At 40.9% G+C, this 27,421-nt stretch overlaps 2 protein-coding genes across 2 annotated transcripts; one reads left to right on the forward strand and one right to left on the reverse strand.

The window, feature by feature from the left end:
• The first annotated feature begins 731 nt into the window (after positions 1–731).
• Positions 732–17,242, forward strand: LOC138106403 (tetraspanin-13). Its single transcript, XM_069006955.1, has 6 exons — positions 732–858; positions 12,559–12,726; positions 13,772–13,852; positions 14,703–14,816; positions 15,148–15,258; positions 16,440–17,242. The coding sequence occupies exons 1-6, from the start codon at positions 796–798 to the stop codon at positions 16,512–16,514; spliced, it is 612 nt and encodes a 203-aa protein (XP_068863056.1). The 5' UTR covers positions 732–795; the 3' UTR covers positions 16,515–17,242.
• Positions 17,243–21,750: 4,508 nt separating this feature from the next.
• Positions 21,751–27,013, reverse strand: LOC138106404 (anterior gradient protein 2 homolog). The gene is made up of 8 exons (XM_069006956.1): positions 26,949–27,013; positions 25,112–25,249; positions 24,736–24,799; positions 24,582–24,634; positions 23,626–23,699; positions 23,190–23,253; positions 22,688–22,771; positions 21,751–22,090 (listed from the first exon to the last, which is right to left on the reverse strand). Exons 2-8 carry the CDS (start codon positions 25,239–25,241, stop codon positions 22,041–22,043), a joined length of 519 nt encoding a protein of 172 aa, XP_068863057.1. The 5' UTR covers positions 25,242–25,249; positions 26,949–27,013; the 3' UTR covers positions 21,751–22,040.
• Between the last annotated feature and the right edge of the window lie 408 nt (positions 27,014–27,421).

Consider the following 27,421-nt stretch of genomic DNA (forward strand, 5'->3'; position numbering starts at 1 on the left):
GTACGAACATATAATAAAAACTAGGTACTGAATAGCAGGAAATTATCAATACAGGTGGAGGGTTTTGTAAAGTAAAATAATTGTAATTAAAATATTTAACCCTCAAACTAAAGAAATATACAGATATGTAAGGAGGCACAGCAGAAATGCGATTTAGTAAAGAAAAAAAAATGTTAAAAATAGAAATAAGAGTACAGCGGCAGTACTGGGTTGACGGCAGGACTTGATGGTCTCTTCCAACCTTGATGACTCTATGAAGCGCCGGTAAAACTACCAGCACTCCGAAGACTTTCACGCTCTGTACAAGTAAATCCCTGGATGTTTCCTTGGGATTACACAGGCCACGGATTACAGGGATGCGCCGTCACCGGCGAGGCGCCGCTCGTGCGGGGAACAGAACAGTCTCACGGCGGGTCCCGGCGGGCGGGGGCGAGGCCCGGGCTCGTGTCGTCACAGCAGCGGGGAACGGGGAGCGGGAAAGGGAGCTCCTCTGTCACAGCAGCGGGGAATGGGGCGCGGGGAACGGGGAACGGGGCGCGGGGACCCGCCCGCACAGCGCGAGCCACCGAACCGAACCCGGCCCGAACCGGGCCCGGCCCGGCCCGAACCGGCCGCCGGATAGCGGCTGCCGGCGCCGACGTCACCGCCCCCGTTTGCATACATTTACCTTTGCGCCCCGCGGCGGCCAATCAGCGGGCGCCGCTCACCTGCTGCGGCCGCACCCGCGCGCGGCCGGGGGCGGGGCCGCGGCCTCCTGGCGGAGCGGCTGCCGCGCGGGGCGGCGGTGGCGGAGCGATGGCGTGCGGGGGCTTCGCCTGCTCCAAGAACTGCCTGTGCGCCCTCAACCTGCTCTACACGGTGCGTGCCCGCCGCGCTCGGCCCGGCCGCGGGGCCGCTTCCTCGCCCCGCTGGTCCCGCCGCCGGGTGGGGTGGGGTGGGGAGGTGGCGTGGTTCGCTGCGCTTTGCTGCGCTTCTCCCGGCGGGCTGTGGCTGCGGGCGTGGGGGGGCTCCGCGCTGCGGCCGCCGGGCGGTCGCGGCTTCCGGCTCGGGAGGATGGGGTGGGAGCGGTGAGGAGGTGACAGCGCTTAGGCCGAGCTTTGTCACCGCGCGGACGTGGCTCCTCGGGATCAAAATCCAGGGCGGCCAGGGAGCGCTGCCCGCCCGGGGCGGCGGCGAGTGTCTCATCTCCTGGAAGGAGCGGCCCCAGGGCCTGGCGCGCTGGTGCCCTTTCTCTCCGTCTGGAAAGGGCGCTGCACCAACCCAGGCGTGAAGCGGGGAAGGGTTTGTTTTGTTATTTCTCAGCCAGGGATCAGCACCCAAATAAGTGCAGTTCAGTCAGTAACGAGGCCCCCAGCAACCGCCGGTGTTCCCTGGGATGGACCAGGGAGTTACAAAGTAGGGCTGCCTCGGGTGGTGGGAACATACATGAGGGGGGAAAAAACGTAGGATGTTAAGCTGAAATAGATGACTTTGCTGGGGATCTCCAGGCAGGTGCTTGATTTTGTTCCAGCATGTTGGAGGGCTTGTTTTCAACAGAGAACAATAAAATCTCCAATTGTGGTGCAGCTATGGGGGTTTTTCCTTGCTATCTATTTTTAAAGGGCATAGAAATAGCAAGAAGCGGGAGTAAGTGTAATGGCTTCCTTTCACAGCACATCTGGAGAGGTAGAATGTCCTCTAATGTTTCAAGTTAACAACTGTGCTTGGGAATGACTTTCCGCAGACTGAAATTGGGGTCAGCCAGTGCTTGTGGGCAGTTGTATCCGTGTTTTTCCGAAAGCACTGCCCGATCTCGGCTGAAGGCAAGACAGGAGAACGAGCAGGTCTAACGCTGTTCGTCAGAACAAACAGTTCCCGTAGCTGGCAGTTCCTGGACCTGCTGGTGCTCACCAGGATGGAGCACGAAGGGATGTGGAAGTGCCTGTGCTGAAGCCAGAGCTGATTGTTGTTATATTGTTCGGTGTACGAGGTGACCCCTCCCCCCCCCCCCCCCCCCCACTTTCCTCAGAGCAGAAGAGAAACCTTTTTACAGGAGAGGCTGTACTATTACTTGGTCTCCTTCCCTGGAGGAGCTTGAGGAGTGAAATATGTCCCTGAAAAAGTCTGGAGCATGCCTAGGCAGCCCAGCCTACCCACTGTCCTAGTCAGCCTGGATCTCTGTGATGCCTGGTGTTGCTGGGCTACACCGAGCCAGAACAGAGGGGAGCAGATAGGCGTTGCCTCCTTTGGTGTCTGTAGTTGAAGGTAAGTTTAGTATATGTAGAATGTCATGATACAGCTAAGTTAGAATCATAAAATAGCTCAGGTTGAAAGGGACTCCAAAAGATCATCATGGCTAACTTTTCATGGGATTTTCCTGTCCCAGAAGGTGGGTTTTGGGTGCGTTATCCCATCCCAATTTCACTTTTCAGTTAATGCAATACTTCTTTTGTTATTTTTGCTATTATTCCTTGAGTGACAGAAGAGTGAGAGAAATCTGGATCTTTCTCAGATAATACGTGCACAGATCTTATTGTAATGTCACGTGGACAGCAGGTGGTTTTTTTTCTAAAGACTCCGTAAGTTATTTCTACGGCCAAATAGCCATATATTAAGCAGGTGTAATGATTCTGGTAGGTCTTTTGGGCATATCTGGCCTCAGCAAGGGTGGGCTGAACTTTTGGACTTTTGTAGTTCTGTCTGTGGTACCTGTACAGTGTACTTATGACCTTAATTTCTGCTCTGATGTCTCCTTGAGTAGAATTTACTTTGTGGGTGTCACTTGGTCTTCTGTCATTTGACATATGTTTTTGCTGAAGGGAAGGAATAACTTCTTTAAATGATAGGTACAAGAATATCCAATTGTCATTGCTAGTATTGTTTATTAATTATAGACAAGTTACAAGAATTAAGGCTTTTAAATTCATAGTTGGAAAAATAACACTTAAGGTGCTTAGTTGGCCTGGTAGAGTAAAATGTGTGGGCTTCTCTGTTCCTTGGTTAGACAGAAACCTGAAATACAAGGGTTGTAGCAGCACAGTGAATGATGGACTTATTTTGTCCCAGCTGGAAAAAAAAATACAGAGTACAGTCAGAGCAATAACCTAATAATTATACTTTTTAAAATAGTGTTGATTCACTAATAAGTGGTGAGAAGGGAGTAGTAGAGGTAAGAAGGGATAGGTAATGCTTCTTGGATGTTTTTGTAACCAGTGTTGATGTGTCTATGTGACATACTTGGAATGAATTAACCCTGAGAACTCTATATTGGAGGTTTCAGTTTATATTCTGCCTTTCTTTAAAACACTCAAAGATAGAATATTATATTGAAGCTTAATTTTTTTTTTTTTTTTACTACTGCCTTCTTTTAGTTTTTTAGTAGTACACCAAGAAAAATATATCTCCTGGCAGTAATAAATCAGTTACTGGTTTAAGGCAAGAAACCAGATACCCAGTAACCTAATTGCTCACTTAATGTTCTTTTCAGATGTTACTTTGCTGATGACTTCTGGTTCTTTTCTGGACTAATGTCCTTAGGCCGTGATTCTGTTTTAAAATCTATTTTATGTGAGTAATTCTGGCATCTATGCTGAGTCTTGCTGACTTCAGTATGGTTCATTATGGGTAGAGGAAGAGTAGAAAAAAAAAATTGAGACTATTGACTCTGGGTATGTAGTGACGTATATTATCAGAATAAAGTCTTACACAGAAGAACTGAATACAAGGACCTTTAAAATACTAATTTTGGGTATCTGGCCTATTTAGTTTTTATTTAGTCAGTCATATTTACATTTCCCATCAAATGGCAAACCCATACAAACTGTTTAAAGTGCCTGTCCACAGAATTAATCAAAATTCACGGATGTGTTTGTAACTTAAGCGTTCCTTCCAAGGAATTCTTCAGTAATTGTGTTGAGGTGCAAACAGTCAATATCTTGGTTCAGATGTGATTTTCAGAGAGGAGAGGGAAGTTCCTAACTAGTGGTGAAAGGCTGAAGTGGTAGGTGAGCCACAAGATTAAATATTCAAATTATAAAAAATACTGACCGTTCATTTGGGTGGTGTGTGCTGTTTTTGTCACCCAAGCAGCTACTTAATTATTGCTGCAGCAGGAAACATGTAACGTTTATTGGCAGCATGTAAATATCTCACGTTTGTTTTGATGAGCAGGCTTTGTTTTTCTTACACCTAGAGCAGCCATTTGATTTCAAGTAAAACATAAAGTACCTTTTCCATTAGAAGTGTGTATTTTTTAATAGCACAAAGTTTATTCCATATAAAAGCATCCACATTAACTTGTAACACTAGAAAGTACCTTATCAAAATAATTTACTTTTCATATTACTTTGTTCTCTGAAACTCTTTTTTTTGGTTGCCTATTAAGTGCCCTGGTTTTTGCATCCATTTTCAAAGCATTGTGTTCAAAAGAGTTTTTTGGGCTTTTTTTTTTTTATTTTCCCTATCACTGTTTCTTGTTCTCTGGGTGCTGTAGTTATTGAAAGTGCATTTGTGCTTTATGCCCTTTTTTTCAAGCTTGCTCTCCCTGTACTGTGGAAATATGCAAAGATAAGTATAGAAATTCTCAGATTTGGACAATGTGTGCTAGGTATCATAGAATGGTTTGGTTTGGAAGGGACCTTAAAAATCATGTAGGTCCAATCCCTCTGGCATGGACAGGGATACCTACCACTAGACCAGTTTGTTTAAAGCCTCCTCCAACCTGGCTTGAAGGTTTTAAGAGGGTTTTTGATTCATAAGTTATTTTGTAATAATGTTTTTCTTAGTTTCAGAGTTCCTAATGAAGAGGAGTGACCATGTTGCATCTTCCATGCAAATCTGTCTGCTTCACCTTTTTGCTGCATGGGGGAAGATTGGTATTAGGGGCAGGGTGAACATCTGGATTTTCCTAGGGAAAGGGAATGTATCTTCTGTGTTCTGTGATATTTCCTGACTGGCATAGTGGCTACCCAGAGCCAGGTACAAGCAGACAGGAGTTAGAGAAGCACAGTTCTTGCCTCAAGTGGCAATTTCTTTCACATTGATGAGTGAGCCTGTGATCTCTGAGTGCAACTTCATTTTGGTATGTCCTAAGTTTGGTTTCAGCTGTAAGATATAAATAACCTGCTGTTTGCCCTGTCTGACAGGCTCTGGTCAGCATTAAGCTGTGCAGCTTAAAGAGTTTGCCCCAGCACCAGCCTGTGCTGTGCTGGTCTGCCTCATTTGTCACACCTGGATGCTCAGCAAATGGGGCGGGTTGCCTTGGAGCCATTTCTGTTGTTCTCAAGGACATTTTGAAGATGGCAGTATGAGCTGGGCTATCTAGTCTTTTTATGTAAATAAAACTGGTAAAACAGAAGCTCCCAACTATTAGTCAAGGAAGGTAGTGTTGGTCATGTCAGTCTTGTGGCTTTTTTGTTTTCGTTGGCATTTTGGGAAGGTTTCTATGCTCACGCTTGAGAACACAGAAGAGAAGAGCAAAAGTACAGATAGGTATTTGAAGATGTTTTGCCAGGGCTTGGGAAGGCCCTCAGCTATACTGTGTGTCAGTTTGTAGCCAAAGTGACAGCAGTTTGTGGTGGTGGGTCCATAGACCAGCTGGGTGTGGGTTTTGGTTCTTCACTGTCTTGTGCAGAGTGCACAGTGGCATTTGGAGCTAAGAAGGCAGCCTGTCTGTAGGGAAAGAGCAGGAGAACAACACAGCACAGAGGAGGAGGGTGTGTGGAACGTGGTGTGTTTTGATACTGCTGATCTTTTCAGCCATCCTGGTGGTGCAGATGGGCACTTTAAAACCAGCACAATTACTGAGAACCCCTTTGAATGCCCTGGAGAAGCCTTGTAGCTTACATCATTAGTTGTGGGTTATTGTACTCTTGTTTTTGTGTTGAAGGAGATGTGATGTGTGGAAGAAGGATCTGTGGGCTCACCAGGTTTTGTGAAAACATTTCACAACCTCTTAAAAAAAATGAACAAACACACAAGTAAAAGTAAACATTTTAGAACATAATTGTTCCTGCTGCACAGCAGAAAGCTTCCATTTGCAAAGACCAGAGAGTAGTAGGGGTTAAATCTCACTGACATTGTAGTGTGTAAGTAGTTTGTTACATGGCCAATAACATGAATAACTCTTTACAAGGCCTGAAACAGAAAGAACAGGCTTTTGTGATAAGAGGCAGGAATGCTGCCTTTCACGTAAATCACTTGTTCCACATTCAAGGCTGTTCGATAATCAGACTACTGATCACTCTTCATTTAAGTAAGTCATGTAAGGGTGGAAGATTTTGCTTTGGAGGTACCCAGAGCTTTCCTTTGCTCTCCATAAAGCTGAAGTAGTACTGTAAGGGAATAAAGTTGCTTACAGGTTGAGTAGCTTACAGCTGTGATAGAAACCAATATGTACTGCCTGTTGTTTTAATGTAGTGCTTTAAAATGACGTACCAGGAATCAGAATTGTCTTCTAGACTCTCTGTGGCTGTACAGAAATGGTTGGCCAAGTTGAAGGGGAGAGTGGTGGAAACCTCTACCTTCAGTATATATGCCATTTGACATTTAAATTTTAAAGCACCCTTAAAAGTAGTCGAATGTGAACTTAAATGCAGAGAGAGAGGTTAGGAAGGATGTATTTCATCATTTGTGTAATTCCTCTGGTTTTAGTTCCTGTTCCATATCTACCCTGACAGCTATTCTGTAAATATTTCCCATGCTGATACAAGTATAAATGCTATATAATCTCTTTACCTGGGAATGGTGAATTGGTAGTTCTTGAAATTTAAATTCTGAAATGTAGTTTTTCCCAATTCCGGTTTGTACGGAGGTGATAAGGAAGCAGTGGAAACACCAACTTCTGCATATGACTTCCTTCCTAGCAAGCAGTCCAAGCTAGTTGAAATACCAAAAAGTTGCCAGTTAGTCAAGACAGCAGATTTGCTGGTGGCCTGCTGTTATAGGAAGGAGGAAGTGGTTTTAGCATTTGAACTGTTTCTCAGTGGCATTGTATAGAGAAATAGTTTGTCAGTATTTGTTTCTTTTTTGTAATGTAGACTATAAGCTTGCACATAAGTACAGAAGGGGTACTTGTGGAGAGAAATATGTTTTTTCCAGTACAGGAATGAGGGAAATGAGCAGCTATGTGCACAAGAGAACTTGGATTTAAAGAGGAGAGCAAATTAAGAGATTTGTTAGAGAAACTGTTATTTTTGGAACATCTCTGAAATTCAGATGTGTGTACGTGTTTATAAAAAAAAGAGAAGGTGCCTAAACTGGTGTCTGATCTGTTCCAGTGATCTTGAATTTAAATCTTACCTAAAATTGTCCCTATACAGATACTGACATTGGAGTAATGTTTCGTCTACTGACAATATGCTTGATTTTTTTTTTCCATTTCTTTTACTCCAAAGTAGAAATACCCTTATCTCATAGGGATAACCACTGATCTTCATTTAGGGTTTGTGCTACCTAAATGTTTGTTCTGGTAAAGTATTTACTTAATTTCAAAGTTATGAGTTTATGTATTGAATTATGCTAAGCCTGTATTTGTGCATGTGCCTTTTAAGTAAGGTGGCTAGGGTTTGAATTGATGGAGTAGATAATATATAGTAAATGAAGATATTAAATACAAAATACTGTCACCCCTCCACATGTATACATACCTTCCATGGCTTTGTATTGTTTTTCTGGTATTTGGACAGTGTGTGCTTGTAGCATCATTCTGTACACAAATAACTCCAGTTTGAGGTTATTATAGATTCTTTGCTCTTAATGCTTGTTGGCTTTTATGTGAATACGCCTTAAGTGAATGTGACCTTTTAAATCACTTCTGAGAACAAGACTTGTACTTGTGTTTTTGAAGCCGTGTAGGTACTTCTGAAGAATCATTTATTCCTCTTTTATTGTGAGACTTTCTTACCGCTTATAAGAAGGTGCTTTGTTGATAGACAGTTTAGAAGCTGTGTAGTGAGCTAGATGGTGCAGAAAAGTCCTTGGTCAGTGCTAAATCCATCTCCTTTCTGCCTGGTAAAACTTTGATTTTTGGTGTGGAGAGAGTGGCATGTGAAAGTGCTGGCTGTGGTGTGTGGCAGTGTTGGTTGGAAGGCATTTTTGGGGCTCATCAGTCCAGGCGCCTGCTCAGAGAAGGATTATGAATATCAGTGGCTTGCCATCTGTGGCTTAGTCTGTGGAGTCTTGTAAACTCCTGAGAGCAAAGATCATCACCTCTCTGAGTAAGGCACCAAACCACCTTACAGATGTGTTTTCTTATGTCCGATCTGAACCTTCCAAGCTGTTACTTGTGATACCCAGAAGAGTTCACCTCCATGTTCATGTAATATGCCTTCAGCTTTAGTTACTATGTGATTATCCCTAGGCAGCCTCTTTGTCATACTAAACAAACCCAGATCCATCACCTCTTCTCAAACCTCTCATCCTCAAGGCTCCAGGCTGTTTTACCGACTCATTACCAGGTTCTCAAATTCCTTTTCCACTTGAAATAGAACACAGTATTTGAGCTTCAGTCTCACCAGCATTGTGTTTCCTCTGATTGCACTCCCCTTGGCTTTCCCTGTTTGCAGTGAGAGCTGACTCCTGGCTTGTATTCAACCTGATGAACAGTTTGATCTCCCTATCTATCTCAGTAAGGCTGTTGTTCAGCTGGTCCAATCCCAGGCTCCACAAGCACCCAGGAGCACAATTTTTCACTTTGCAAGGTTCCTAAGGTTGGCTTAGGCCTCAAGTTTATGAAGGTATATCTGAGTTAAATCTCTATTTACAGAGTCAACCACTCTTCCTTGTTTGGTATCATCCACAAATTTTCTAGGGATTAATTTTGTGTTGTATTCAGGTTGTTGATGAAGATACTGTGTGATATTGGCTCCAGTATCAGCCTTTGTGGTGGTGCTTACCTTCTACCAGCTGGATGCTGAGCCATCAGTTACTGCCCTTCAAGTTCAGCAGTCCGGCCTGGGGCCATTCAGTCTAACAGGCCATTTCTCCAACCCTCCCATGGGAAACTGGATTAGCCCTAATCACTAAAAACTGGACTGTGATTTCAGATATATCTGGCAGATACATCAAGCAAATATTTGAAGTGTTATTAACCAAAGCTAGCTTTGTGTAAGTACATTCATATAGATAAAATGAAGTTTCACAGGTAATTCCGTCTTCCAAGGATGATACTGTTTACTTTGGGAGACTTCTGCTGCTGTGAAATGTGGTCTCTCAGTAAAATAAAATGTGACATCCAGAAGCTTCTTCCTTTATTTAACAGAAATACATGGCCTTTTTGCATGTAGGTAAAGCTTGTATGTTTAGAATGTACGATACTCATTTGAAGTGGTTGGGGTCACTAATTTTGTTTCATTATACTATAAAGTCATAGCAGCTCCAGTTTTAGAAATACTGCATTTAAATCCTTTCATCTCAAAACACTGGAATAAGCACTGTTGAGTAGTCATTTCTAGTGGCTAAACAGTGCATAACACTATGAGCCTTGCACTGTTTTACAGACTTGTAAAACCTCTTCTCAAAACAGCTTAAGTTATTTTTCCTTTCGTAGTCATGTGCTTTTACTTTAGTTTTTTGCATTATGGCACTAAAAAACTATATAGAGAGAGTTATTCCTCTCATTCAGATAGTCTATGCCAAATCTGAATATGAAGGAATAACCATAATTTCCTCTTTCTGTAAACACGTGGAGGAGACAGAAACTTAATACTAAATCAGTTTCTGGAATGGTTAATAAATCTGTAGTCTCCATTCGAAACAGTGTCAATTTTCCACAATTTCAAGTGGCAAGATAGGAGTAGCCAGTATGATTTTGATCCAAGTGATGGATCTGCCTGACTGGATACAGCATTTTCACATAGTTTGTCAGCCAGAGCCCAGTAGCATGGATCTGTGGTCACACTGAATTTCCAGATGTTTTAAGGAATTGGACAATGGACAACTTTGTCAAGTGAAAGAAAATAGAGCCTTGGTATTATGGAGGTAACACTTGAAAATGAGATTGATGGCTCTAAAACTTGAATGTGATTGAATGTGAAACTGAACTATTTTATGTTATTTCCTGAATGTCTGGAATTCACTAATGGGATTAAAATCCAGAGAAGCTTTTTTTTCCCCACTTGATTGAAAACCAGAGCTGTTCTAGATTCAACATGTGGCTGTTTCTACCAGAAAACAGGTACATCTGGTTTTTTGCGCCAGGGTGTCAGGACAGTTCTAGTGCCATGCAACTAATTTTATGCATATATAATCAGATGAATGTAAGATGAGATCAGTAATGGCAGCAAGAAGCAACTGGTACTCTGCAGCTCACAGACTGGGTATTAGAGGCACAGAGTTTGTCTCTTGTTTTGATTTCAATATTTTAAGAACAAAACTAATTTCATCTAATGCTTTTGGACCTCTTATGAAATGAACAAAGAGCTGAACAAATACACATATTGGTATCTTGGAGGCAGATTGGTGAAAGTCAAGATTTGCCCTCAGACAGAAGAGTATTGGTGAAAAAATCATTAGGAGCAAAGTTTCAACTGCTCTTCTTTGTGAAATAAATTGAAATTTGGTGTTGCCTGTGAGATTTTTTTTTTAAAGACCTATGTAGTGACAGTGTGAGTTCAGCGCTTAGAAGCGGATGCAGAGCATGGGATATCAGACACCACTTTTTGATTGGAAATTGGGCTGTGGGGTTTCTTGTTACTTGCTTCCGATACTTATGTGGAAAAATAAATCTTTCCAGTGGAATGAGACTGTGAAATAAAGTGAGTGGATAGATCAGAAAAGATAGGTCTTGCACTTAACTGTCTAATCTGATTAGCAAGGCTAATTTTTAATGCTTTAATTATTTTAAAGCATGGATTCAGAAAATTTGTCTATGTTAGAGCCAAGGCATTTTGCTTTATTTTTTTCTTCAATCCTCTCTGTAATTTTGATTCATGACACCTTGGCCTGTTGTTTTGGTTTTAAACAAATGTGGTAATTTAGGCTTTTTGTTTAAGAGAAACAAAGACGAATGTGAAATCATCCTAAAACTCTGCTGGTATTGAACAATTCCTTTGAATTTTATATCTTTTTTTGTCTCTTTGTGTGTTAAGAGAGACGTGTAGGTATGACAAATATCCTGCTTTTGTTCTTGCAGGCTCTTAAATTTCTTTTGTGAATTATTGGCTTTTGGTAAAAAGTTTTTAGAGATGTATTCCTGTGTGAACACAAAAAAAAATCCACCGGCTGTGTTTCGATCTTGATGAGCATCTCTAGTTGTTTTACTAGCTTTCTTGATGTTACCTTAGATTTCCATGTTTCAAAAGCAGCATTATGTAGGTTAGTCCTCTAAAGTGTACTTAAATGGAAAAAGTATACAGATGTATTTGGCATTAAAACCAACAAGAATGCCCAGCTGTAGGGTAAGTATACTGAAGTGGTAAGTTGGAAATTACTTTTTTTTTTTTTTATATATCCTCCCTGCCTCTGGATAAACAGTAAAATGTCATGAGAATGGGCCTTGTTTGAATGGAAACTGGTGAGCAAGTGTAAGTGCTTGCTCTACACCTGTTGTTAGATGAAGCCAAGTATTTGGACTAGACTGAGTGCTTACTGTTTTATGTCATTGGTTTCAGGTTTTTTTTAAATAGCTATACAGCTGGGTATTTTTTGGTGAGATCAGAGTTTTGGAAAGGTAAAAATTGCATGTTGAATTGGTGTCATTTAACAGAGAATGTAATGAGTGATATGTTGCACATAGGTCTGTTTGAAACCAGAGAGTCTTGGGCATCTTGTGCATTGGACATCTGGGTTGGTTTTGTCTGCTGCTTCCCTCCTGCTGGATTTCATTACAGATTTCTCTGCAGCTTTTCATGTTGGAATTTGTTTTTTCTTGGGGTCGTGTTTTCTTGGTATGGGAACAGGAAAGGCTGGAGCTTCCTGCCCATATAAACAATAAATCTCTGTGAACTAACTGGAACAGATTCTGCCTGCCTTCCCCGAATACCATGTTTAAAAGGAAGGAAACACCATTAAGTGTTTTGGGTATTGAAATAGGATTGACTTAATAGTAGAGCTGTTTTCTTGAAGAAATATGCAGAGGAGAAAGGATGCCTTTCTAATTAATTAATACAGCTGATTCCAGTAAGTTTTGGCAAAGTGCCCTTTTTTACACATTCAGAGCTGTGCAGATGTATATTCTATTTTTTTAAAATATACTGCCATAGTTTCACAAAACATCCAAAATTTTCGTCCTTATTCCACTCTCTGAATTAAAGCTGATGATTTTTAGCTTATTTGTCAATTACATTATGGTCTACAGTTTAGTTTCTCTAGTCAGTCACAGATAATACAACATGGCTTGACTTATAGGTAGACTGAGTTGTAACAGTGCCACATCGACAGTGTGGAAGAATATGTATGCCTTAAAACATCTGGAACTGAAATTACCTGTACAATGATGTGGATGATTGGTTTGTTTAGGGTTGTGCTTCTTCTCTTTGCACCAGAAAGACAAATTGCACCTTTCTAAAAACAACTTTAATGTAAAAAAATTATCTGTGTGTGGGATATGCAGTCTAACTTCGTGTTTTCTTTTCCCTCCAGCTGGTGAGCCTGCTGCTGATCGGAATTGCAGCATGGGGAATTGGCTTCGGCCTCATCTCTAGTTTCAGAGTCGTTGGAGTGGTAATTGCAGTAGGAGTCTTCCTCTTCTTTATTGCCTTAGTTGGATTGATTGGGGCAGTGAAACATCATCAAGTATTGCTATTCTTTGTATCCTTCTGATGCATTGCATTGATTGCAGCTTTGTTGAAGCCATGTAAACAACCTGCTCTGTCAGCTGAGACTGCTGGGGGAAGTGCTTCAGAAGCAGAACTGAAATTCACAATCTTACTTTGGTCAAGTGCAGTCTAAATTAGACTTCCTTTCCATTTAACTTTATTTCAGTTTCCTTTTTTTTTCTCCATTGTTGTCTCCATTGCTCTGAAGATAGAAGTATTCACATCTCTTTTTAAAAATAAGACTATTATAATTCTTTGAGAGCTTTTTATGGTGGCTCACTGTGTAACAGGTGCCTCTTATGTGTGCTCACCCCTACACAAAGCTAAAGTAGGTGAACTATTAATATTTAACTTTTTTGGTCTGTGGATAAGAGCTGACCTCCACTTTACAAACAGCTTAATTGTGTGAAGTATCTGCCTCTGAACACAGCGGGCAAATTTTGAAAGTACTCCCCAACTTTCAAAACATGATCTTTAGTATCAAAGTTTATTCTTTTTGTTTTATACCATTTTCAGATGCATTAGTCTGAAAGTGTGTGTGGCTGTGTTCCAAGAGCAACTCTTACCTTTTTTTATTTTTAATCTATGCTAAAGTTATTTTTTGTAATTAATTACAAGACTATGTCATTGAAAAAAGATAATCTGAATATGCAATACCCAGAAAAATATTTTCGTAACTACTTTATTTAAGTGAAGTATATTGAAATGACATGAGTCCCTAAAACTGGAGAAATTGGCTGGAGATTTTTCTCTGAAATCTCCTTTTATTAACCTCTCTGCTCATGTTTTCTTGCTAGGCAAGAAATACCTAACCTGGAAATACCAGCTATGTATAGTAGTAGCCAAAAAGAGATAATATATGGTGATTGGGTTTGGGGAACATTATTTAGGTCATCTCTTCCACAGTCAGTCAGAATTTGCTTCCACAGTTCTTTACAAAAGGACTTACTGTTATCCAGTGAAATAAGGAATACCATTAGGATGCTGTTATAAAAACAAAATTAATTTGAGAGTATATCCTTAACTATTGTTTCCAGTACATGATTATTCTTCTTCTAGTCTTTATTGTCCAGTTTTCTGTCTCCTGTGCGTGTTTGGCACTAAATGAGGAACAGCAGGTAAGAAAAGTTTCCTGACTTCTCAGTTAATCTATAGCATAACATTATAAATATATATGTACATGGGCACATGTATTTGTATATAGTCCTCCATAAAATGGGGAGAGCATATTTTAAGAAAATCAGCATTATCCTATTTATTAAAGACTAGGTCTTGGTCAGTGCTTGGCTTTGGTAGCTATAAAGAAATGCAGCTGGGTCCTAAAATGACTTTCATATGTCTTTTTTTTTTTTTTTAATTGATAGGTTTTTAAGCTTCCTTTCTAGGTTTATGGTCACAGGTATAGCAGCACGATTTCTTGGCTATATCTCGTGTTCAGCAATTTCAGATAAACTGATGAAATACACAGTAATCATGGTGTAAATTTGATAAAGTCACTGAATTGTTCTTGTGTAACTGGAGAGGTCATAACTTACATTAGGCATTTACATGTGAAAGTAAAACAATCTTCCATGTGGTATGGAGACCAATTCTTACTGCATAAGAAGTGGGTAAAGGTGCAGTGACTAAACAATCAGCTTTTGCATGTGAGCATGCTTTTTGTGTAAAGCCTGGGCAGTCCCAGCTAGATTAGTTGCATGTCCCATTACTAGGGATCTTGTTGGGATTAGCAAAAACAAAGGAAGAAAATGAATTATACCCATGAATGTCCTGCTGTTAGGTGCTGTTCTTTCATTAGCTACACAGCCTGTTTGGACACTCCAGTCATTCTTTAATATATTTATATTCTCCCGTTGAGCATCAAGATCTGAAGGCTTTATTTAGGGCATTATCAAGTTGATTTTGTATATTGGTTTGCAGTGTAAAACAGTTCAATTAATGTAATACGTATTTACTTATGGCTTCTAGAGTGAACTTCTAGAGGTGGGATGGAGTAACACCAACAGCGCAAGAACAGATATTGAGAGAAATCTGAATTGTTGTGGATTCAGAGTTTTTTATTCGAATGAAACCTGCGCCGCTGTAAGTTCTTCAAGCGTGAAAAACCATTACTTTTTCACACTGTTTGTTCAAAAATATACAACTGTTTTCATAGTTACAGAAAGCAGCATTTTAACAAGTGTGTAATGTAGTTCTTACAGTGATACTAAGCTCTTCTCTTACTGGAAAGACAATCACAGGGCACCCTGCAAAGCTTGTGCTCCACTGTCATTTATATACTTGCTCTCTTGGAGTCTTTTAAAACTGCTGGAGTTTTGTCCATGGGTAGCAGTCTCTTCTAGAGCAAGCTAGATGCTTTCAAACGACAAAGTGTCATCAGAAAATGGAAAGCAATTCTCTGTATCTGCTACAGGATTGTGTTAGAACTCTCCACTGTAGACCGTGTGCGCCGATAATGGAAGAATATTCTGGAATGGTGCTGAGATTTGTCGGAGGGATTGGGCTCTTCTTCAGTTTCACAGAGGTGAGTGGGTGGTTAGAAAGTCGAGTGCTTTTTCCCCACTTTTAAAGCTTTGTTTTATGAAACAGTTTTAGGGGGTTTCTTTCAGGAAACCTTAGTCCAATCTCAGGAGTCAAATAATTAATTAGGCCAGATTTTTCGAAGCTACGAGCTTGCTTAAGTCTGTCAGAGGGAAGGCTTTTCTTGCAACTTTGTTATTTAGACAACAAACCTCAGCATTAAAATATGGTGCTGTAAAGTTTAAGCCTTTCAGAAAGTTAGCTGTTCAAGGGTACCATTCTCCAGCAGTAATAAAAAGAGTGTTGTTGCTTTACCTTGGTCCCCCTTCTTCCCACCTATTCCCTACTCTAGCACACATAAGGTCTTTGAGGATTTTTTTTTTTTTTTGGTGCCACCTGTAGTGCAAATATGGACTTGCATGAGGAGTAAACTGTATTTTAAACAGTAGGTTAAAATTAAAAAAGGTCTTTTGACTCTTTTCTTTAGTACCATGATGATACATAACTTGCTTTATCGATTGGAGTATAAAAATCCTCAGAGCAGGTCTTTTCTAAGCCCAGAACAGGGCACGTGAAAATGTTCTCCTGCTGCTTAGTGCAGTTTTTAGAAGGCTTGTCCATATGACAGCAACAAGAGAGATATGGCAACTTAAACAGAATCACTCTGACCTCAGCTATCTCTACTAAAAATGTGAAGGTGCTGGGAGGGGGGAAGGTAGCTGAGGGGATGGCAATATTTGAAAAGGCACAAGAATAGCCATATAGTTAAGTGGTAAAATGAAACAATTTGGAGGATTTTTTTTATCACTATACTAAAAGCAGGTTTATAAGTAGTTATCATTTGGGAAGGGGAGAAGAATAATTTAACTTTCATTATAACAGTGGGAAATGTTTTATTGCATTGTGAATATGGGTTTGGATTTTTTTGTTTATAGTTTTGGCTTTTTTGTTTTGTCTTTCTCTCTGTTGCTAGGTATGATTTTTCTCTTAGAGAAGAGAGGGTGCATTCTTTTTTCTAATTAAGAAAGATGGAGTGTGGTTGTACAATTTTAGCAACAATAAAATATCCTAAACTTGTGTACTGGAAATTCATTGTCCTGATTTAATGTTTAAAACAAATTTTGTAAAACTAGAGGATGGGATGGAGACCCTCTGTTTAATAATGTCTTTGGTTTTTATTTTCAGATTCTGGGAGTCTGGCTGACTTACAGATACAGGAACCAAAAGGATCCCCGTGCAAACCCTAGTGCATTTATTTGATAAGTTTATAGAGGACTGAATCTTCTCTCTGCACCCTCTACTTAAAAATACTGATTCTCCATAGTTTGGTATTTCTCCATAATAGGTAGTCTACATGTACCCAAAATAAAACTCAAGTTCTATAAGAAATGTGTAGTTTTCATATTTAGTTTCCACTATTTTTCTTCTAAGAATCTCTATCTTAAAGTAGATGGGTGCATTCAGTAGCTGGGCAGAGTTGAACTGCTGGTTAAGACTTTGTTAATTGATATGGTGAACTCTATACAGTGAGTTTTATACCACTACTGGCTTATCTGGTGTAAAAAAAACCCCAGAGGTATTTTCTGCTGTATTCATTGATTACAAAAATTCACATGAATTCTCATTAAAATGATAAAAATTTATGGTGGATGGTTGGGTATGATTTACTTAGGTTTTAGGATGTACTCTAGTAAATTTTTTGTCTCCCACTTTCCTGTTAAGGTAAAAGTAGAAGCTAAAGATGTTATTTTCTATAGTGCACATTAAGTGTATGTTATTGACTACTGTAGTTCTTCACCCCTCCTCTTCCCTGTTTGTTTTGGTTTTCTGGTAGCTCTAGAATTTTGTTGAGAATAAAAACAATGTTAATGGATATTGTCATTATGAGAACAATGAGTGAAGAAAATCAGGAGAATGTAATCTGCAGCTGATTAACTTGAAACTTTTTTTCCTTGACACGTGAATGAAGTTTGGTATTTGCACAATCATTGTCTGTCATCTCTGATGTAAGAAACTTGATGTCTGAAAGTTGTTGTACAGCTTTTTTAGGTGGTGTAAAGTCATTGTTGTAATAACTCAGCAATGTATATTTCTCTGTCATCCAGATAACAGTCTTGATTTCATGAGAGATTGAATGACATGTAAAAAAAAGAAAAACAGCAACAAAAAAAATGGTTTCCAGTAGTTTGTTTTCTGAAAACAAAAAATTCGATTTAGAATTCAAGTTACCCATGTAGCAAGTACTGTCTGAGCTGAAGGAAAGCATGGTCCCTCTCGCTGCCTGTAGCAGAAGTGGTGCCTCAGCTGAAACAGCAGACATCTCAACACCCAAGGTGCACAATGTTCCATTTGTTTCTGATCACACTGAATTGCAGATCTGCACTACACATTTTCTTCATTCATTCTTCACTCAGTTGCTGCTGCTGGCAGGGTAGGTAGTTGCTGTAGCCTGAAAGACAGCTCTACAGGAAGAAAAGGGAAAGAGATTAAGGCCCTCTGCCAAGGAATACAGCACCTGAGCAAGGTGGAAAGGAAGTCTGGAGGCAGACAGAAGTAGATTCTCATACAGTGTCTCTTTACTAGGGAGATCCCTCCGTACTCCTGCAGAGGAGGCAAAAAGAGGTTGGAATACATGCCCATCAAAGCACTTTCAGACTTTCACAGCCAAGTGCTCCTGAAGAAGGAATTATCTTGAGGTTTTGAAGGGGAAGAGCAGAAACTGAAAGCAGCAGGATGTCAACTTGCTATAGAACTGCTTCTCTTCAGGTGTAGCTGAGTTTTCAGCATCTGTGGTCAGCACCTTCTCCTGGAGCTGCTCTGGGAGCTGCTGCTGCGCCTGCCCAGCTGCTGTGTCTGGCTTGAGCACATACCTGGAGACCTGGGGTAAGAGCCCACTCGTGCTGGAACACCTTAAGAGCCTTCAGGCCTGCTAAAGTCTAATAAAATGGATGCAGCACTTTTTTTCTCCCAGTTGCTGTCCTGTTTCCCTCAATTGCTCTCCAGCCATTCCCAATACATATCAAGAGAACAGTGATGATCTCATGGCCACCTTTAGGAACAGTTCATTTTCCTAGTTTTGACAGGCTCTGTGTTTTGTACATTACAGTAAAAAATCCAAGGAGCTGTCATACGGAGAGGGTTACTGAAGCTTAAAATAATACCACATTGCTACTTCAATTTGGACTTTTTTCCTAATTGTTTTTGTAGTGCTTAGTTTTGGGTTGATCTGGTTTCATACATATGATGGATTATACTGGTGTATAAATGTGCACTAATGCAAAAATACTGGAAATATTACCACTTCCTAAACTCTCATGTCTCATAATGTGAATTGGTTTTAGTAGTCAAAAGACAGATCAGTGGCTTGTATGGAATGATTAAAGTTTTTCTATCATATTAAAAATACACAGTCTCTTGGGGATTGTGGTTAAACAAACCCATCCACCCACACAAACATTGAAATTCCCAGTCAGAGGTGTGGATTTGCTTTCCAAACCTGATTGTGAAAGGGACAATAGAACACTGAGTCTGACTTGGTTTTTGGGAGGTGAAGAATGTTGCCTCTCACGGAAAGTCTGACTTGTGTGAGTATACAAGAAATGCTGTACTGTTCTGACATGCCAAACTAGAGCACTTTAAAAAGTTATTTATGCCTATTCTTGGTGGGTTTTGTCATTGAAATTTGTTGCTTTCTCTTCTTAAAAAACGTTTTCACTACACAAAGATTTTTTTGTCGTTGTTTTCTAAAGATGCATTTTAATTTTCACCTGACTGCTTGAGATTTGGACTTGATTGTAACCAGATTTTCTAGAAGCTATTTACACTACCCCAGTGTCAAAGTAGCAGAGTGATTTAGCTTGAAGCATTCTTGCTGCTTACATTAGATGTCTTTTAGCCTTAGTTGTGTTGAAATGCTTTCTTCAAGTTAGTTATTCTGCAAAAATGTAGAAAGATGTCTTCCTTCAAAACACACACACGTTTTTATCATATAAAAATAATTGGCTATAAAACAATAAAATCCAATTTTTCTCCATCAACGTGAGAAAGTGAATCCAGATATTGACTAACATCCTGATACTACTGCACAGTATCTGCCACCTTTCACATGAAAGTAATTATTAGGGAAAGCTTGTATGACTTGAAGTGATACCTGTAAAAATGTACCTTAAAAGCTATAGCTGACAAGTGAATAGGAATGTGTTAGTGCTCTTACCTTGCGTTATTATTTTTAGACCTAATTATTTAGAAGACTGACTGAATGCTAGTGGAATTCTTGAAACCCCCATATCCATCCTGTGTACTTCAGGTTATCTAATGATCATATGTAGTTCAGCAATGATTTCCTAGGTTTTCCAAAGAAATCGAAAGAGGCTTTTTTAGTATCTCAGCTTGGCTTGGTGCCTCCGTAAACCTAAAAAAAATCTGCATTTAGAGGAAAGGATTAAAAGAGCAGGATTAAGTTGACCATTTATGTATTAAGATTCTTGAAAATTTGGTTAAGGTGAAAAGTAAACGAGAAAAGCATAGCCTTGAGTGCAAAAAAAAAGAATTTCAGTTTCAGAAGCTGATTTCTTGATACTTGCAGACTGGACTAACTTGGGTATTTGCATCTAGGCATGTAGATTAGTAGACCCTTGTAGTTACACTTTATATCCATTTACTGGATGTTATACATAGCATCAGTACATCTGCTTAGAAAACGAAGCTACTTCAATAGTATTATAAAACAGCTTTGTAAAACATGATGGCACAGGCAGCCTTTGTTTTATGTCACATACAGAGCTCTAGCAAGTGTACTTTGGGTTGAGTAGATAAAGATGATTCTGATGACCAGCTGCTCCAGCCTCCCTCTGTGCTGTCCCTCTGCTAAGTGATGTGACCACATTGTTTGCTTTTTGTAACCGATACGTGGTTCTAGAGAATATTTCTGCCCCCCACTGCGTCTCTTTTTCCTCTTATCTTTTGGATGCTGCAGTAGAGAGTAACATCTTACTGAAGCGCTGAAAGAACGCTGAATTGCATGTCTGGGACCCTTTCCAGGTACCTCTTGAGGTCTTCTGGTAGGTAGGGTTCATGTAGCTTGCCAAAGACATATTAGCAAGTACCTTCCTTCTGATGTTGCTGAGAGATTCCCTTGAGCTGAAACCCTTGCTTCTCTCGCCTGTCCTGCCCTCCCAAGTGTTTTCCTCTTTTGTAGTTCTCATCATGACTGGTAGTGGCAGTAATGGTAATAGAAGTGGTAAGAATGCTGTCATTGCCAAAGAGCTGAGAAAGTAATGAAGGTGTGGTCCTGGTCGAAGTGTTTCTCACTGATGCTGCTGCTGAGTTCAGAGACAGCAGATACTTGGGGCAGGAAAGTCTCCTTTTCGTGTAAGTCTTTAGGTGTACTCTCATGGTGTTCACCTGCAACATTTATTTTAGTTCTGACTTCTGTTGTCCCTTTTGGGCTTGTAAATAAAAAATTACAAGCTGTAACACAGTCATGAAACCAGCCACATAGTCAGTGTGATATCACTTTATTAATCATCTCAGGGCTTTACTGAAATCTGGTGTAAGCAGGGACCCTTTATGGGAAGCAGTTACATCTTAAATCACTTCAGAATGCAGCCAGGTTAAAAGAAAAACAAGCCCCATATGCAAACAGCCCCATTCTCTAGTCCAAGTATTTTCTGTGAAAGATTTGCACTTCTTGTTAGCTTAGCTGTAAAGAAAGGGCTGATAATGAAAGCTCCACACAGGCTGGTGCAACTAGAAAATAATTGGTGATAAAGTAGGGTGAGTAAGAGCTTAGCTAGCTGCTGAAACTGGAGATAAAAAGCTGCTTTCCTCTACTGGATTTGGCTGGGTGAAGTTGATTCTCTTCACAGTAGCTTTGTGTGGTGCTGTGCTTTGGATTTACAGCCACAACGGTGCTGATAACACAAGGTTGTTTTTTGTGATTGCTGACACACAGAGAAGAGGTCGTTGCTGCTCCCTCACACTGCCCTGTCAGCAAGTAGACCTGGGCTGCAGGAGAAGTCACGAGGGGACAGATCTGAGACAGCTGACTCCAGCTGAGTAAGGGGATAGGCCATATTCACCATGCAAACTGGGAGACACCTTTAGGGTGATGGTGTTTATCTTCGCAAGTCACCATTACTTGTTGTGGGGCCCTGCTCTTCTGGAGGCAGCTGAACACCTGCCTGCCTGTGGGAAGCAGTGAATTAATCCTGTGTTTCACTCTGCTTGTGTGCACAGCTTTTGCTTTACCTATTAAACTGTCTTTGCCCGAACCCATGAGTTTTCTCACTCTTCTGATTCTCTCTCCCATCCCACTGGAGTGGAGTGAGTGGCTGTGTGGAGTTGGGCTCCTGGCTGGTATTAATCCACAACAGCCCTTTTCCTCCCAAAGTGCTGGAATGTAAAATGCAAGCTGTGGTCTCAAGCAACACAGTGATTTTACTATTTCTAATAATGGTAGATGAAGATAAGGAAAAAACCAGAAAACACAACAGTGTTTTGTATGTAAACACTTGAAATGGATTTATTTTTTAAAAAATCATTTTTACAGTTGAATCATACAGTATTCTTCTGTATGCCTTAAAATAAAAGCCTCCAGCTTTTAAAAATGCTGCCCAGTACAAAAGTGCTAATGTAAAACTGTAGTGTTTATGTATAGAAACCATCACTACACATCACTAAATATCACTCTAAGTAGTCTCTTCACCAGTATCAAGGTGTGGAGAAGAGATGGAAGATAAGACTTCATAATATTTAAGGGCTTTCTTCTTCAGTCTTCTTCAGTTCTTACAGTTCAGTCTTCAGGAGCTTCAGCGCTTTCTGCATATTTGAATACACTAGAAATGAAATATTCATGCATGTTATTTTTGCTGCAACTTCCTCTGCCAGCAACCAAAAATGCTGCAGAGATAACGTCATTATTAATAAAGCTTTTAATCACATGCCTATTGCTATAGGGATTCAGATGCACTTACTCTTCCAAGCAACTTGTGAATATCATGGTTTAATTTTGACTGGTGAAAACTTTCATTAATGCAAACGCATGGGCAGAAACTGGAGCTGTGCAGCAGGGAGGGAGGGCTGTAGCAAACATCTTTCCCTGCTCCCAGAAGGTTTCCTGACCTGGCCTGTTAGAACTCGTGTGTGAGGGTTCTCACCGTTGCTTGCAGTGAGCACTGCTGAATTATGCAAGTTCCTACTGATGTACGCTTGCTTTTAAAACAGATGGATGCTTAAGGCTCCAGGGCTCTGCCACCATTTTCTTCATCTCACTGAGTTTAAGTCTAGCATCCTGTTTAATTTTAATCCTGGTTAAATGTCTTTCAGCAAGTACGGCTTGTGAGAATCTGTAATGCCTGGTGTTATTCCTTATCACATGAAAAATGTGACTGCTTTCAGAGTATTTTCAGAATGTGTCAGAACACTCTACTTACACAGTGAAATGTCAGAGGGCTCATATGCATAGAGACGGTTTGAGTATCTTCCAGTAATATCTGCTCTCACAGTCAGGGAAGGGTCTGGGGAAAAAAGGGTGAGAAAGTTGGTAGAGGTTAACCTTCAAGCGGAAGGAAATAAAAAGAAATAAACCTTTCTGTACTCCTGCTTGCTTCCTACATGTTTCTGTGAGACACGTCTGCTTCTGCTGACTAAGAGATTGTTCTAGGGTTACTGACATTTCAGTTTTAAGTGTTGTGTTTGCGGGTTTATTAGGAATGGGATGAGCTACCCATTCCAGTGACTGTGGCATCTTGCCATTGAGAGGAATGCTGGACCTGTGAAGGTGGCTGGGATTGATTGGATATTTGATCCACAAAACCAACTAGAATCTTTGTATTTCTTGTGGAATAAATTCCTGTTAATCAGCCTGAGGATTTGAGATGCATGGTGCAGCAGGGGCTCTGTTCTGAGATCAGCTTTGATGCTTGAGGTACTCACCTATGAACAAAACCCGAGGGACATACTGGCCGTCAGGTGCAAGATTCTTGTCTGTGGTTTCATACTTAAAGAAAACAGAGAAGGTTCCTAGTCAGGGAGGCCATGTTACATAAATAGTTTTTTCCTTCACTGTACTTTGGGTTATGAAATCCAGCTCAAATAATACTTCTTGCAGTTTAAGAAATTCACTGGGATGCATTTTTTTTAACAGCTGGAATTGCAAATTGGTAACAAACATTCATGTTATAATTGAACTTTACATTCCCTCACATTTTGAGTTTATGATAGCTACAAATGAAAAAGACCTACTATCAAATCTGTTATGCTTCAGCAGTGGCCATTTTCCTAGCCAACCCTAGCTATTAAGTTAGAAAAACTGTAACTAAAAGCAGAACTTTGTCTCTTTCCCTTAATTAAGTGTAACTGGGAAACGTACCACAAGGTTCAGGAGAATGAACTTTTCAGCCAGTTTCTGTATATCTTTGTGTTCAGCAAAGACCTTCTTGAGGGCTAGAGTAGAAACAAATGGGAAAGAAAATTGAAAAGATGCCCCTGAAGTATATTGTCCTCCAAAAATAAATTCAAACAAGCTGATGAAACAAAATGAGAATTTCCAGTTTACAACTGCAGCAAAGATTTTCAGTTCATTCCACTGGAACATGATCCACTCATTTATATTCTGCATTAAAGAGTAATTATAATAGTGCAAAATGTCTCATCTTCCTTCAGACAGTGTAGTTGGCTCTCAAATTTGTCTGCTTAGGTTTGAATTTGAACATCTGACCCTTTAAACCTCCTGTCCTCCTATTGTGGTTTCTGGCCCCAGTTTTTAAGGCACTCAGTAGTACAGCATGTAGGGCTTCAGACTGAAATGTTTGGAAGGGTTTAAATGCTTGTACAAAGACCCTTCTGGAGTTACTGGAGCTATGGATGGATGCAAAGGTCTTGCCATGTGGATTGACTTGCAGGAAGGAGGGCCCTCAGATAAATTCAAAGACCCTGGGAAAAGAGCAGTCCCAGCTACCAGAAATCCTGCAAGATCTCCGTTTCAGCCTGGGTTGATTTAGTCCCTGGCTGGATTCAGTCTCAGTCACTGATAATATTGAGAGCTGAATATGTCCTTTCCAACAAATTACTTCTCACAACTTGTCTTGCTGATTTGTCAGAGGTCAAACCCTACTGACCTGTGCTCATTTCTCTATCTATTCTATATCATGCAATACTGAGTTACCATTTTTATTTTATTTCTACACATTGGAAAACACCTTCGTGGTACAGTAACTTGAAGAACACTCCCCATGCTTGTGCAGGCTATTACTTCACTAAGGTTTAATCAGAACAGTGGCTGATTTTAGATATTTGGGGTTTTTTTCCCCAGTGCAAAAGGATTACCTTGGCTGTGCGGGCAGTCTTCCAAGTGGTGGATAATCATCAGGGGTTTCTGGCTGGAAAAGAAGAGCCCTCGTTAGGACCGGGGGAGGCACGGGGGGCTCAGGGTGGGCACTGTGGGGCTCAGGATGGGCACTGTGGGGCTCAGGGCGGGTACCTGTGCTTGGCCCGGAAAAGCGCCTCCTCGTAGGTCTGCGTCCAGATGAGCTGGTCCCCCCAGCCTGCGGGAGGGACAGGGGACACACACACCCTCAGACAGCGCCCTACAGGCGGGGCCGGGGACCCCGGGTCTGAGTCCTGCTCCTGCCCACCTCTGCCAGGAGGGGCTTGGAACAAACCCGCTGCCAGAGGGCTTTAAATCAGGAATGAAGGAGGGGAGGGTGCTAGGAAATACTAGAAAAGGTTTTGCAGAATGAGTTGCAAGAAAATGGAATTTTTTAAAACAGCATAGTAGCTGAAATATTCACAATATTGCACTTTAAAAAAAAAAATTCGGTGGGGGGGGGGGGTGGGTTCAGTTATTTGTTTTTTACCTCTGGAGAGTGTCTGAGGCAGTTTTGGCTTAACAGTAGTGTCCTTTGTATCCTTCTTGCCTGCATCCTTTGCCAGAGCACAGGAGATGACAATGAGCAGCAAGAACATGGACACGTAACTCTTCTCCATGGCTGCTCCTGGAACAGGTGAGAGAAACTCCCCGTCATTGTGGTGCCTCCCAGATGGGTGCTGGCGGTGAGGCACGCAGCAGATAAGGGCAGGGTAGGCAAAGCAGCAGCTCAAGTCACAAATATGCAGCGGGGTGAGTCAGGGCTGAAAGGAACAGCTCCAGGCAGGGGCCTGGGCTTGGGGGCACGGGAGCGTGAGGTTTGCCTAGCAAACCGCCCTGAAGGACCCGGCTGCTTCCCACTCCCCTCTTTGTGCCATTGTGCTGTGGCCCTTTTAGGATGTGCATGTTTGTTAGTTTCTCTCTCTTCTTTTTACATATATTGAATATGCTCAGTAAAATAACTGAGTTATGGCAGTTCCAAAAGTCCTTGCAAGTCCTAGTAAATTCACTGTTCTACCTTGATCTCCCAGTGCTAGAGTAACCCAGCAGCAGGTGCTGAAAAATTAATTTGTCTCAGCTCTTCCCCCATTTTGCTGTGGGAGCAACCCAAATGAGAAGTTAGAATGTTAAGCTAGGCTTTACAGTGAACATTAGCATAGACACAGCTTAATGGTGTTGTTGAAGCTTCCAATCCTGTCTTTTCCCTTAAAAATATCATCTAATCGTCAAACCCAGCAGAATCTATAATAAAAAGAGTGGAGAGGAGTTGCTGTGTGACAGAGTGAGAACTGAAATGGAGTTTGAGGGTGGAAGCAGCACAAAGCAGAGAGCTTTTCCTGAGCCAGACTAGGGCATGGAGATGAGACACTCTGATGGAAAGCTCCTCAGCATTTCAGCTGAGTTGTTTCTATGAAGGGGAAAAGCACTTCAGCAACATGACCCTATGTTTTCTCATTACATTTCCTCCTAGAAACAATATAATGGGTACAAAAAGCAAATTTAAGATATTCTAAAATCAGTACAGAACATTGAAAAGATTCATAAAAGAACCAAAACCAAACCAAAACCAAAACAACCCAAGAAAAAAGTAAAAACAAGCCTACAAAAAACCCCCCACCACAACAGTCTGGCTGATTTTAAAGGTCAGACAATGAAAACTAAACTCCAGGGAAACAGAAGTGTTTTTCCAGATAAGAACTGCAGGAGGAGACATTAGCTGAGTTTCCATGAGCGAAACAGTGCTCTTTGCTACTGGCATGTCCAGTAGAGCTCAACCATCCATAGAGTCCCTGTTTCAAGGGTATGAAATACAACTTTTGCAGCAGACTGCTTTTCCACCCTAAGAAAAGTCTCCTTGGCAAGGAAGAAAATTGCATGGAGTTCAATTAAACTCTGTGGATTGTCAGGGTTACTTCAAGAATTGTTTGGCTAGAGCTGTATGGCGGAAGTAATGCTTCTTTAAAAAGAAAAAAATTAAAATAAAAAGGTATGGGACAACCAGGAAACTGAAGATCAGGCACATTTTAGGCTGTTGTGGAGGCAGCATGCAGAAAGCAAAGACAGAGGAACATTAAACTTGCTCCTTAAAAACTGTGCTTCTGGAAGACTATGTTCACTTTTGAAAAGTTTTCCAAAATAACCCCTCTTCTCCTGTTTTTTTAACCTGCAAAGCCAGTATTTCTCTAGACGTTTTCCTTCATAACAAGCTGTGCTGGACTGTGCCTGCTTTGCTGCAGTCTTTTCTTTCCACTGATCAGATTCCCCATCCCCAGGTAGCTCTGGCTCACGGCTCCCCCTTCTGAAGCAGGGAGCGTGCAGTGCCTTACCTTGTTTACTCTCCCAGACGCCTGCCAGGATGCGAAGGTGTTCCTGATTTCAGCGTGAATGCTGCTGTTCCTACTGCCTATTTATGCACCTTCACACCCCAACTCCACCCACAAGCTTTGAATTTGAATACTACTTTCGGAGAGCTAAACTTTCCAGTTTTTCCCCACCGAAACATTCAGAGTTAATTTTGTAATTAAATAACATTACCATTTCCTGTCAGACACTCTATCTAAAGTTCAGAGACATTTCTGTAGGCTTTTGGGATATTTCTTGAAAGGTGATTTTAAAAGACTGGCAAGGATCCAAGTCCAGGTAAGCTTAAGTCAAGACTCCTGATTTGCCTGAAGAGTGATTTGTCTTTTTTTGATTGGTTGGAAAATCAGTATGGGTTGCTGTTCTTTTAATCCTTAGAAAAAGTTAAATTGATGACTCAGAACTGTGGATGTTAATTAAATTAATAACTATGCACATT

Source organism: Aphelocoma coerulescens, chromosome 2 (genome assembly GCF_041296385.1).
Source record: "Aphelocoma coerulescens isolate FSJ_1873_10779 chromosome 2, UR_Acoe_1.0, whole genome shotgun sequence".
NCBI classification, from domain to species: Eukaryota; Metazoa; Chordata; class Aves; order Passeriformes; family Corvidae; genus Aphelocoma; species Aphelocoma coerulescens.